Here is a 12846-nt window from a genome sequence, read left to right as displayed (position 1 = left end):
ACAAATAAGCCAAAAGTCTCAGTGTTGTTAAAACAACAAAAGCTTATTCATGTTGACACGTCAGTGGGACCAGCAAGGGGTGAAGGCACTTGCTGTGGTCACTCAAGGACTCAGACTGATAGGAGTGGGCAGATATTTACACGATTCACAATTACTGCAACAGAGGGAAGAGATGTGGCAAATCTCACACTGGGTTTGACATTTTTTATCCAGAAGTGACACATCACTTTTCCTAAATTTCATTGGCCAAAACAAGTCCTATGGCCACCCTAAATTCAGAAGGGGTGAGAACTTGCAATCCTACCACGTGCCTAGAAGGAGGAACATCAGAAACACGTCACGAACAGCACTAATGCCTACAAGTCTCAAATGTGTTCCTCTTCAACCCTTAGTCTCCCCAGACAGAAGGAATGTCATGAACACAGAATTTTGGAATGTAGAAATATAGATTTGAATTCCAGCCCTGCCTCTAAGTGGTTGGGTGAGCTTGGGCAAGCCTTTAAATTTACCTAGCTTTAATCTTCTCATCTGTTAAAAGAAGGTGGGGGATACTAATATTATAACTACCTTAAGAAGTTGCAGAGATTAGAAAAAATACACATGCTCACACACACAAACACACATCCAAAACCTGTATATACTATTATTCAATAAATCTTGGCAGCTATCATTTATGTTGTTGTTGTTTTCCCAACCTGGTTTGTCTGAACATTCTTTCTCCTCCACAAGCATCCCAGGTTTGCCTTCCCTGCTGACCATATTCCCAAGACAGATTGCCACCCCACCATGTCTTGGGGGTACCCCTCCTCCCCTCCCTTCTACGTCCCACCACTATTCTGGCATGATGTGTCCCTACATCCCAGCCCACACCATTGAAATAAGAGAGAACCAAGACCAGATGTAAGAACAGCGGGTGGCGGGTGAATGCGTGTCTCTGATCAAGGCTATTCCTACAATTGAATAAACAACGCAGAGCACACAACCTTTACCGTAAGAGCTAAACCTTGATAAAGGACAAAGTCAAAGTCAGTTAAAAAGATTTCCCATTATTCCTTTGGGTAAAAACATTTATTTGTACTTTTAAAAGACTGTGTAAGTATTTTCTGTAGGCCACCACTGTGGCAGTCTATTTTCTACAATGAATTCCTAATTATTTTTCATTTTAACCTTTTTACATTTTTAAATTGAAATATACTCGAGGGGCATTTGAGCTTACACTTGTTTATTGTTTCCATATTGTCTTTGACAGGTTCTTGTCTTGCATCATTATCTAAAATGACAACAGGCTGCCGAGGACTTGATTTCCTCCCACACTCGATAGCCCACCATGTCATTTTGTTCCATGTTACGAGGAAGATGTAGACATTTCCTTTGTTAGCCAGACTTTTGAGTTCACCGGGCTGCCTGTGAGAGAGACAGGGAGATTTCAGGCAGGCTGTGCTGCTGTGTTCACACCAAGGATTAGCAGGACCATGGGAAATCCCACATGGGAGCATGCGTTCCTAACGAAGGACACAATGTCCTCTTTCTGATTTCCCCCTTCCCAGGTGTATCTGCAAATCCAGGTAGATGAGTAATTTTAAAGCCATGGGAGACCACTTTTTCTCCCTGTGGATGTGGTGTTTTATGTAACCTCTGTCTAAGTCTGACTCATCTGGTACTCATCATTTCAGGGTGCCCACCTATATCCTCAGTCATATGATTGGTGATGACTGGGGAAGGCACTGTTCATATCAGCATTTCCTGTGTTTTTTATTTGCAGCTGCATTTTGCAATGACTACATTTAATTTCTACACTGTTTGTTGGCACTTATTTGAAAAGATTCTGACGGGGTCAAGTTTAGCCTCTTGCCCTACGAGAGAACTCACCCAAACCAAGGTGATCAAGGAGGAGATTGCTAGATACAAGAGTTGGAAGGGATGTGAGTCCTTTGATCTGTGGAACATGCTGTTTGCAGCCTGTTTGATTTGGCTGCCTAAGTCAAGTCTCCCATGCTGTTTGGTTTATCTGCTGCTGTTGTTTCCTACAAGTCCCTACTTTGATCCTAGACAACACTGGCTGTTGTGGGCTCTCCCTGAGCTTCTCATTAGTCCTTATTAGAAAGTTCCTCCCTTTGACTGCATATTTAAACTGCAGGAGAGATATCCTTGGCTGTCCCTGAAGATGACTGATGATGTAAGAGGAACATAACTGGATTCCTTGATCCTGGAGCCCAGCTGAGATTTAGTCCGGTGGGTGGTGGCAGGAGCCTCTCCTGGTCTTCAGGCAGTATCTTCCACTACCATGGATCCAGTTTCCTGGCCATGTTAAACCTCCTCTAATTCATCCTTTGATGTTTCACCACAGTATTTGTGGGTTAGTGGGCATCATGAGCTTATGGTAGCAGCAAATATTTGAACTTTTCTAAGTATCAGACTTCCATCATTATATTTCTTTAGAAGCTTCTAATACTAATTTTTTGGCTGACTTACTGTGTATTGTCCCAAGCATATTTTCTTGATATCCTTGGGGATAATCATTTTTTCCTCAACTTGTATGTTGAGAAATTTCAAGCCTACTGAAAAGTTGCAAGACTTGTATATCCTTCAACTAGATTAACCAGTTGTTAATATTTGGCACATTTGCTTTATCATCTTTCTACATGTGTGTTTGTGTGCATGTGTTTGTGCTTTTTTGTTTTGTTTTGTTCTGGCTGAACCACTTGAGGATTTGTTGCTGATATTATGACACTTCAACATGCTAGATACTTCAATATGCATTTCCTAAGAACAAGAACATTCTCCCATATTACAATTAGGAAATTTAATATTGATATAATGCAATTATTTAATGTACAGTGTATATTCAAATTTCCCCAGTGGTCCTAATAATGTCCTATATAGCAAAGCTATTTTTTTCTTTTAATTGATCCAAGATCCACCAAGGATCTTGCATTGCATAAAGAGAATAAATCTTGATATCTGCATCTTACTTTTTTTTCTCTGAGTACTCAGCTGACTACTAAATAATGTAATATGGCCAAAACTGGGGGTATCCAAAACTTAGCCTGCCTCAGCTGCCAATTACTAAGCATTATTCTTTTTAAATGCCCATTCTACTGTGGAAAGAGTCATCATACTTTGGCTTTCAGCCATAGAGGACTGGAAGAATGAGAGAATTTATTTGGCAAAATTCGTATGTATATGTTATGCCGAATACTTGGCTAATATCCAGATGAGATAGGCAATTTACAGACTATATAATCAGCTATGGTTCTATCTGTAGTTCTATTATGAGAGACAATGGTTCATTAATTCAAGTAAATGCTATGCCTTGATTAAAAATGTCATTAAGTGAAAGATTGTGAGCTTGAGTCCCTGCTGGGAAATGCAAGACACATGACATTTATGCATATGTATGTGACATTATGCATGTGATGTTCTAATCCAATTTTTGGGAATAGATTATAAAGCACCCTAGTTTAAACAAACACATGACTACAGTTGTCAATAGAGGTAGATATAAATAGTGGCCTGTGCAATTATTTTGCTAATACTGAAGTTCTTTTCAGACAACCTATATTATCACTTTTTTTAAACAAATTGTGCCTTTACCTGTGGATTGATAATTGTTATTAGTTTTTGGTGTGTTTTTATGTGCAAAAAATAGAGAATTGGATACATTAGATAATTTACACTCCTCTCTTCCTTATGCCTGAATTATCAAGATATTTTAAGTGGGTATGAAGTTGAGGTCTAAGTTATGGGGAGAATGAAATAGTCACTGAATATCCATTCTTTTAAATTGAAAATATGCACATACACACAACAGTAGACATTTACAGGAACATGTACAAACAGGTCCTCATTAAACACATTAGCCTGGATGCCTGTGGGAGATGGAGGGAAGTGGAATGAGGATGGAGAGAAAAGGATCAGTAATGACAATAAGCCATGAGCTGAGAAATACATTATTTACAGAGGGAGGTAGCAGTAGAAACAAGAAAGAAAAGCAAGAGTGGCATTGGGAGGGAGGGAGTGGTGTGATCTCACATCTTTCTCTGAGTAGTTCAATGGCCCGTGGCTGCCTACTTCTGAGGAATCTGCTTAAATTTAGGGTGGACTTTACCAGTGGTTGTAGCAAAATCGAATTTCCAAACTCTCAGAGCAGTTTTAGAAGCACCAAAGGGCCCTGATACCTAATAGTTTACATACAAAGGATTAAAAAAGAAGAAGGGAAAAAAAGCTCTGGACAACTCATTCCCAGAGATTTATCACAGCTCACTGCAACCTCAAACTCCTGGGCTCAAGTGATCCTCCTGCCTCAGCCTCCCCAGTAGCTGGGACTACAGGTGCGTGCCACCGCACATGGCTAATTTTTTTCCTACTTTTAGTACAGACAGGGTCTCACTCTTGCTTAGGCTGACCTTGAACTCCTGAGCTTAGGAGACCCTCCTGCCTTGGCCTCCCAGAGTGCTAGGATTACAGGCGAGAGCTACTGGCCCAGCCTTCGTTCCCACAGATTTGTAACAATCACAAAATTAATATTTACAACAACAAAATCTTCCCAAATATCTCACTTTATAAGGAGAATGTTATGGGCATTTCCTGATTGGATAAAAAAATATATCACAAACAAAATATTTTAACTATAGAGACAAAATGAGACACAATAGAGAAGGAACAAACACCATTCTATTGTCCTACCACAGCATGATTTAATGAGGATTTTTAAAAACGTGTCTAGTTTTGCTAAAAATAAGCAAGACTTTTTGTTTCCTAATGCCATGATTTAACCAATTTTAGCTGCTCTGAGCATAAAAACTGTTTTTCTTAGTACATTTCTATAATATTGGGAACGATCAGAGCTGGGTCAGGGGAGGAATTGAGCCCGGAAGCCCTCATTAAAAATGCTGTAACATCTTGAAAAGCCAAGCTTGCTTTTCACCTTCTTTCTTTCCACTGATTCATTATGACCTTGCCTATGATCTTCCAGTTGTTATTTCTCTGGCTATTTGCTTTTTCTGTCAATCAAGTGTTTAGCCAATGACCTTTTCTCCCCGTCCCTAAAAGTGGCTTTCATCATTCTGCTACTTCTTAACTGGTTCATGTTCCCTTCAGCCTTCAAGTTGCTACTTTCTTATTTTGTTTTAGACTAATTATGTTAGCCAAGGTGGGTCCAATCTTTTTGAAGTGTAGAAAGGCTACTCCTTGGTCTTTTCTAAACACCATAAAAGAATCATGAAGATGCTATGCCCGAAACTGGTTTTGTATTTGACCTTCTTTTTATCTAGAGAATTACCCAATTAAACTATCTATCTTATTCTAAGAGAGCATAATTTTAAAGTGATCATTCTTGCTAAGGCAGTGATTTGGATATAAAATCTGCCCATGGAATATAAATATGCCAAAAATGTATTAGGAATAATAGTTTGATTTTCCCAGCAGTTCAAAATGCAAGGGACTCACTCGTACCTGCAATTACTCTTGAGACTGTACAAGGTAGGTGGTCAAAGCAGTTATGTTTATATCCCCTTTTGAAGTACTCTCTTGTGAGTTTTTTTTTTTAACTTCCTTCAATCTAATCTATTTTGTACATCAAGAAAGGTATATTACAAATTTCTGAGAATTATATGTTATGTGGATAACTATTTTTAAAGGATTAGAACAAAATAAGGATGTCTGATGTCTAAAACAAAAATTCTGACTATAATTTAATTGTTGGCTTTTTGGGTTTTTTTTTTTTTTTTTTTGCTGCTGTTGTTTTGTTTTGTTTTTAGTGGAGGAAATATTTTACAGAGCCTAAGAGTAATCCAGGTAGACAAAAGTCATCATTGAGGGAGAGATGTAGGAAATTGGACTGAATCCAATCCAACCTAATAACCTCCCCTAGAATTGATTTTTAGAATAAATCACTGATGCCAAGCTATTAGTTTGTCATTTCCATAATTTTGATTCACCAGAGTACTAAGATTATATTTTCTGATCATTCAGATAAAAAAACTGACTGTTAATTTTAATTTTTGATTATATAATCCAGTCCAGATCCATGAATTGCAATGCACTATTCAGAATCTCCATCTTTCCACATTTCTTCTCATAAGATGGCGCCCTGACTCAATAGGCTAGCAGATAGATACATCTTATGTTCTTAACTTGGTTTTGGTTTTTACTGGGCTGATAGAAGGAATCATAATGAGAGTTTACACAAAATTCTACTCTTCCTAAGCGTAGTATTGATATAAGGACAGTTCTCAAATAGGAAAATATATGGATGTCTAAGTCAGCTTTGAGTAAGGATGATACATAAGACATTAACCTTTATTTTCATATTGCAAGCCCAGGCGTTAGAGTTTGCCACTGAATGCAAGTGAGGATTTCCATTCAGAGAATGGTGGTAGGAAGTGTGTATTGTCAGCTCCAATCTTCTCTCAGCAAGCGTGACCTACAAGGCCACGTGTCAAAGGGAAAGCATTGAGAGAAGATAATCATGCAAAGGGTAAAGGAATGGTTGTGAGGTCTTATATAAAACATGCTATTTTCCAAATAGAACTAAAAATAGCTTTGCTCAAATGTGATAAGGTCCCTTCTGGATTCTGGAAATAGTAGTTTCTATTTATTCTACAGAGAAAGAGATCCAATACATCATCTAACCCTATTAATTACATTACACTATTAAATTTTACATTTGTGTACTGGGAAAAGCATTTTATTATGTCCTGTTAATACCTTGCAGCCTCATTCCTCGTGGTTTGGGAAGGACTACCTTTGGGAGCATGACACAGCAGAATTTGATAATGAGGGAATGTTGATGCATCATCGTAACAGCCAGGCCCCTCTTTAAATAAAAAAGTCTGCGAGGGAACAGAGCAGCTTGTCCCAGTTTTCCACAACAAAAAAACCTTTCAAATAGTTGTTATTCACACAGAGATGTATTTGAATAAAGGTCACAAAATCCAAAATTGCTATGCCACATTTGAGGCTGACTGGTAGGCTGAGTTTTATAAACCATTGGATAATAGTATAGAAGTCAAGGCCGTGGCGTAGGCTCTGCCCACATGCTGGCTGCCGTGGGTCTTGTAATGCTTGTGCAAGAGGACTCAGCCTTGAGGGACAGTCAACTCTTCCTCCTTTACCCAGGGATGAAGGTACATGCTAGAGAGCATGCTTTTGGTCTTCCAAGCATCACAATCCTCATAATCGCCCCGTGGGAAGGGAAGCTTTCATTCTTTAAAAGGGGTCCCATCCCAGGGACATGGTACTGAGTGACTTGGAACCAGAGACTCCAGGTCTGTCCTGTCTATGCGCTCACAGTCTCCCCACCCCGCTGGGCTCATGGCGAGAGATGGCATGTCCCTCCAGCCTCATTTCAGTAGGTGATTGTTTTTTTATAGATTTCTTTCCAGCGCAGGTTTTTATTCCAAGGAACAAAGGGAAAGCTGGCTGACCATGAGCTAAAACATTTCCACGGGTCTTCATTTGTAATGTTGTGATCCAGGCGTCTCATTTTCCTTTCTCAAAAATCACTTTCTGAGGATGGCTCAGAAAAAAAAGCATCGAAATCCCCACGTGGCTTTCGGTGTCACTCGAGATGAGAGTCTGCTGCTGCTGCCCCAAGACAGGTCAAGGCTATGCATTTCAGATGAAGTCTGTTCTTTTCTTTAAAGCTTATCTGTTGGGGAGCAACAGCCCAAGAAGTATCATCTTGAAACACACTCATTTGATCTTATTTCCACAGTGCCACCTCTGGCCTCATTCCACACTGTCACGATGCCCAAACACATACAGTTTGGGTCATTCTGAGCATTATACACTTCCTGTCAAATGAAACATGCATCAGAGATAAGGAAGATATACCAATTTTTAAACTTCAATAAGGAAATGAGAATTCGTGTTGCCAAATTAAAATCATCTCTAACAGTGCATGTACTCTATTGTTTCAGAAGTAGATAGAATAGAGAAATGTGTGTAGCTGCCATTTTAAATTAAGAAGTATTCTGGAAATGATTTTAAATCTATAATATTTGGAGAGGGGATATGTGAAGAAGAAGATATTTAATTGTGAAATGACAAATGAGGACACAAGGTTTCATTTGTTTATTTTCTACCATTCTTCCAAGGCCACTTAAAAGATCAGATTCTTTACTCAAATCTTCTGAGCCTCATTTCCTGTAAACTATTCCACAGACAGCTGAGGGTCACAGAGAGTTTTTGGTCTGAAAGGTGATCTTCAGGAAGTGAAAAAGGACTCTTGGGATATTGAACCTTTAAAAAGATATTAACAAGCGGCCTGGTGGCCAGTTGTGAGTTTTCCCACTGAATTGCTGATACCACAGTGACGTTGTCTGTGCCTCTGGCCCCTCCCCTAGAAAATGATACAGATTTGGGTAGCAGAAAAGGCAGCTTTAGAAAAATCAGCCAATTCCAACTGAATCTATGACTGCGTATGTCAGAACTGTAGGACTAGCAGAAACCTTGAAAGTTCTAGTCTTTCTAGGTATTCAGAAGGAACTCCATGTCTATTGGTACTTTACTTGGGATGGCCTTTTATTATTTTCTAAGTACAATTATGAAAATATTATCACCTCCTGGAGAGGTGGGAAAGGTGAGTATCATTGTTCTGCAACGAGGAAAACCGAACTATCACAGCTGAACTGTGGGCAGGCCCAAAGTGGCAGATAGGAACCAATTACCCAACTCTCATAATTTTTCTCTTCTTCCCTCAGCTGAGAAAATCAAGAACACAGTTCAGGCATGAGTTCTAGTCACTTCTCTGTCACTGTCTAGCTGTGTACCCTGAGTAAATCTCATCTGCAAAATGGGAATTATTCCTGCTCTACCTGCCCTACGTACAAAGTAGTTGTGGGGAACACACGAGATGCACAGTGCTAACCTTGTTTGCCCATGCTCAAAAATAAATGGCGCAAAATCCTTATTACCACAGTGATGGGAAAATTGAGACCAGACGGTAGGGGTGAGGGTAGGCAGAAACCGAAAGCCCTGGCTTATCTTCTAATTAGATACGTTACTCTTGTCAAATTGATTAGCTTCTGTGTTTCTCTGTTTCCTCTGCTACACTTAGAAGGTTGTACCAGAACATTCTGAATATTTTTTCGATTCCATAGGTGAGGGTTCTATCCCAGTTTGCTTTTCTATGCACCATGCTGCCTCTGAGACTCCTCCTCTACTCCCTGAAGATGGGAACATTTACGTGCTGTAGAAAGGCTAGGTATTGCCAAACCAGTGTAACACATTTGCAGTCCCACTGTGATTCTTTTCTTTTTTTTTAAGGATTGTTAGGAGCCCGTAGCAGCCCTAATGGAATTAAAATCACCAGGCAAAGCATAATGAGGAGTAGGAGTCAAATTATTTTAGGAACTACTAAGACGTGGTCCCTGGCCCACTCAAGAACTCACTAAGACTCATTAGTCTGCATGGCACCCGACAGGGACAGCCCTCTCTGAAGTGTCCCCTCCTTCCCAGTGCTGCTCAGCTCCAGCCACAGCAGCAAATGTCAGCCCCTCTAAGAACCAGCCACTTAATTAGGTGTGGAGAATTGGCGGAAAAGGCAAGTTGTGCAGGTAAAATGTAGGGCAGAGCTTAGGAAGGGAGAGCCAGGGGAGGGTGGATGTTTTCCCATTAGCCTTCACCACACCAGGAGCAAGATTTAGAAATCTACAACAAAATTACCTACTGACATAAAGAATTAGGGAGAGTATCTTTTCTGGACTTAAAGACAGAGAGTTACCTACCTAAAGGGGTCCTGCTCCCTCAGGCTGCTTCCCCTGCCGTGGACACACAGGGAGGAGTGTTTCCCTGGAAAGGAGTCCCCCTCTGCACCCCTGAAAACACAGACCCCGCACGCCTACCCACTCACAAATACACACGCACATACACACACGACTCATTTTGCTCCAACCCTTTACAAGTCACATGGGGCTTCTCTGTCTATTATCTTGGTCTGTGCATGACACAGTGAGATGGGGCAGGTGCTGGACCATTTTACAGATGAGAAAAGTGACGCTCAAAAAATTAAAGCAATTTTCCCAGCTTGCCAAAGATAATGGAGAATTCAGTCCTCAAGCCTAAGTCTCTTGAGAGCAAACCTAATACTCTCTCATTCAGAGGGACTCTAACCTTTGTTCTTCTTCTAAGTTGATCTAAAGGTCTTACTCAAGGCCTAAAGCAGGTAAAACAAAGCATGTAGGTACACTGAAGGAAAAGAATTACATAGAAACAGGACCGGGCGCGGTGGCTCATGCTTATAATCCTAGGACTCTGGGAGCTCAGGAGTTTGAGACCATCCTGAGCAAGAGTGAGACCCCTGTCTCTACTACAAATAGTAAAAATTAGCCGGGCATAGTGGTGCACGCCTGTAGTCACAGCTACTTGGGAGTCTGAGGCAAGAGGATCGCTTGAGCCCAGGAGTCTGAGATTGCTGTGAGCTAGACTGACGTCATGGCACTGTAGCCCAAGTGACAGAGTGAGACTCTGTCTCAAAAATAAAAAAAAAATAAAAAAAAAAAGAATTACATGGCAACGGCCCCTGATCTCAAAAAGATAAAATGTTTATAAACAAATCAGCATATTATACTGAACCAAAAGCAAACTCATATGTGCAATGATTTCCCAAAATGTGCTAAAGGGAGGTCAGGAATTAAGCTGGCAAGCTGGAGAGTGCATGGGATTAATTTTCTGGAGGAGGGAGGTTTAGAGCTAACTTTGTGGGTTCTAGTCTCTCTGAGAGAGAGAGTGCATCCACTTGGAGCATCTGTTAGATTGCAGCAGATGGAGCACATCAGAAATGTATTTTCCTTTTTATTTTATCTCTAGTTCCTTAGAGAAACCTGGCACCTAGGGTACTATAGAGAGAAAAGAAAAGATAAGTTCATTTCTGTATCATCATATAAAGACATAAACACTACTTACTCCTGGGGGTGTTATTTCATTCTTTTTCCTCCCTGGTGGGTTTTCTAATTAACTGTACTAAAATAAAAACTAACAATGAGATTTAAATGCAATATTTTCTGAAGAATGCACTGAGTTGCTTTTTTTTTTTTTTTTTTTTTTTTTTTGCAGTCTCAGTGGACATCTGATCCCCTGCTGCCTTGTTTGAAAACCAAGAAATTGTGCTGATTTAACAGCTTGCAATTTATCATGAGAAAAAATTCCAGTTTTGTCCTTTTTAACCTGCGTGTGAACCTTTGACTTTTATCTCACCTCTTCACTCCTGCACCCTCCGTAAAGATGTCCGAATCTGACCCCTCATCTGGATTTTCTGGAAGTGTGGAGAATGGAACTTTTCTCGAGCTGTTTCCCACATCCCTGTCCACGTCGGTGGACCCGTCCTCAGGCCACCTGTCAAATGTCTACATCTATGTGTCCATATTCCTCAGCCTTTTAGCGTTTCTGCTTCTGCTTTTAATCATTGCCCTCCAGCGGCTCAAAAATATCATCTCCTCCAGTTCCTCCTACCCGGAGTATCCAAGCGACGCTGGAAGTTCTTTCACCAATTTGGAAGTCTGCAGTATTTCCTCTCAAAGGTCCACTTTTTCAAACCTTTCATCATGAAGAAAATGGCAGATCCCTTGAATGTGGCAGCGGCTCAGGCTTTTCCTTACAGAAGTGTCACATGAAGCATCACCTCCCGAAGGAAATGACCCTTCCGGTGTAGACCTGCTTCCCCTTCATCTCTGATTTCTTTTCTGTTCATGATGCTTTTCATTGGGAGCGGAGAAGCTGATGCTAACAGAAATGTGTGCAAACTTTGAGGGGCAGAATTGCACATAAACTGCTTGACAGATCCGGAGAGGGCTTCTTCTTCGGGTGGATCAGTTCGTTCCACTACTGGATACCGTGGGCTCGGCTGAGGCAGCCTCTGGGTGGATGCTGGATATGGACTCTTGCACTTCATTTCTCTTATGAAACCGTGAAACCAACAGCCTGCAGAAACTGTCAAAATTAAGTCTAAACTATTTAGAAGACATCCTCCATTTTTAAAAGATAAAGTGGAGACACCAAATTAAAAAAGGAAAAGAGAGAGTCAATTTAGATTTAATGTATAACATTTCTAAAACTGAGGGTAAAACTGTGCTAAATATTTTCTTCCATTTTGCTTTAACAAATGAAAATCACATTTATTAATGAATGTAAGTCATTTGGAAACGTTTTGGAAGAGTTTAACTTTTAATAGCAAGATAAATATGTGTTAGGATGCAGTTTGTAATGTGTTGCTGCCTCCTGCAGTTATTTTTTTTTCTATTTATGTTGTAGTCATAATGCCCCAAGATTGTGGAATTCTTTGTGATAATTGCTGTGACTATTACTAAGAGAAGCACCAGAAGAGACACCAAGAAGTTTTTATTTTATATGCATAATTTCCACCAGCAGGAATTAAGCATATGGAAAATGTTCATTAGTTGTATTTTATACAGTAATAACTCCTAGCAGTCGTGTACATTCCTGTATTCAGTTTCATAGTCTTTTTAGTGCAGAATTATATTAAGCCCCCAAGATGTCTGACATTTCTTCCCTGATGTTAGCTTGCAAAACTTAAGAGACAAAATTGCAAATACACATTATTATATACTCTGTGAATGTTACATGTCTCTGATAATTAGTTGTTGTATGTTACCATAATCTTCTGCATTAGGATTCCAGGATGTGGGTTCGTATTAAAAATTGTAATAGCTGGGAGCCTTCGTGATCCTGGGAGAGGCCACGCTGTGGTCGGCCAAGTACATCTGAACTTGGCGGCGAGCTGCAGGATTATCCATGAAATGAGGCATACACGTGAGCACAGACACGGAATGTGGAGGAAATCAATCTGCCCCGAGAAACAAAAACAAAGCAAACAAACTACAGCTT

General features: G+C 40.1%; 1 protein-coding gene across 1 annotated transcript; it reads left to right on the top strand.

Annotated features, from left to right (window-relative positions):
• The first annotated feature begins 11226 nt into the window (after nt 1-11226).
• Nucleotides 11227-11550, top strand: SERTM1 (serine rich and transmembrane domain containing 1). Its single transcript, XM_069467332.1, has one exon. It carries the CDS (start codon nt 11227-11229, stop codon nt 11548-11550), a length of 324 nt encoding a protein of 107 aa, XP_069323433.1.
• Nucleotides 11551-12846: the final 1296 nt, after the last annotated feature.

The sequence above is a fragment of the Eulemur rufifrons genome, chromosome 4 (genome assembly GCF_041146395.1).
Source record: "Eulemur rufifrons isolate Redbay chromosome 4, OSU_ERuf_1, whole genome shotgun sequence".
In the NCBI taxonomy this organism is placed as follows: domain Eukaryota; kingdom Metazoa; phylum Chordata; class Mammalia; order Primates; family Lemuridae; genus Eulemur; species Eulemur rufifrons.
Note: the sequence above shows the minus strand (reverse complement) of the source record. Positions and strands in the feature narration are given on the sequence as shown.

What these genes read in the sequence shown, in the direction of transcription:
- SERTM1 (XM_069467332.1), top strand. Translation starts at nt 11,227, where the DNA reads ATGTCCGAATCTGACCCCTCATCTGGATTTTCTGGAAGTGTGGAGAAT.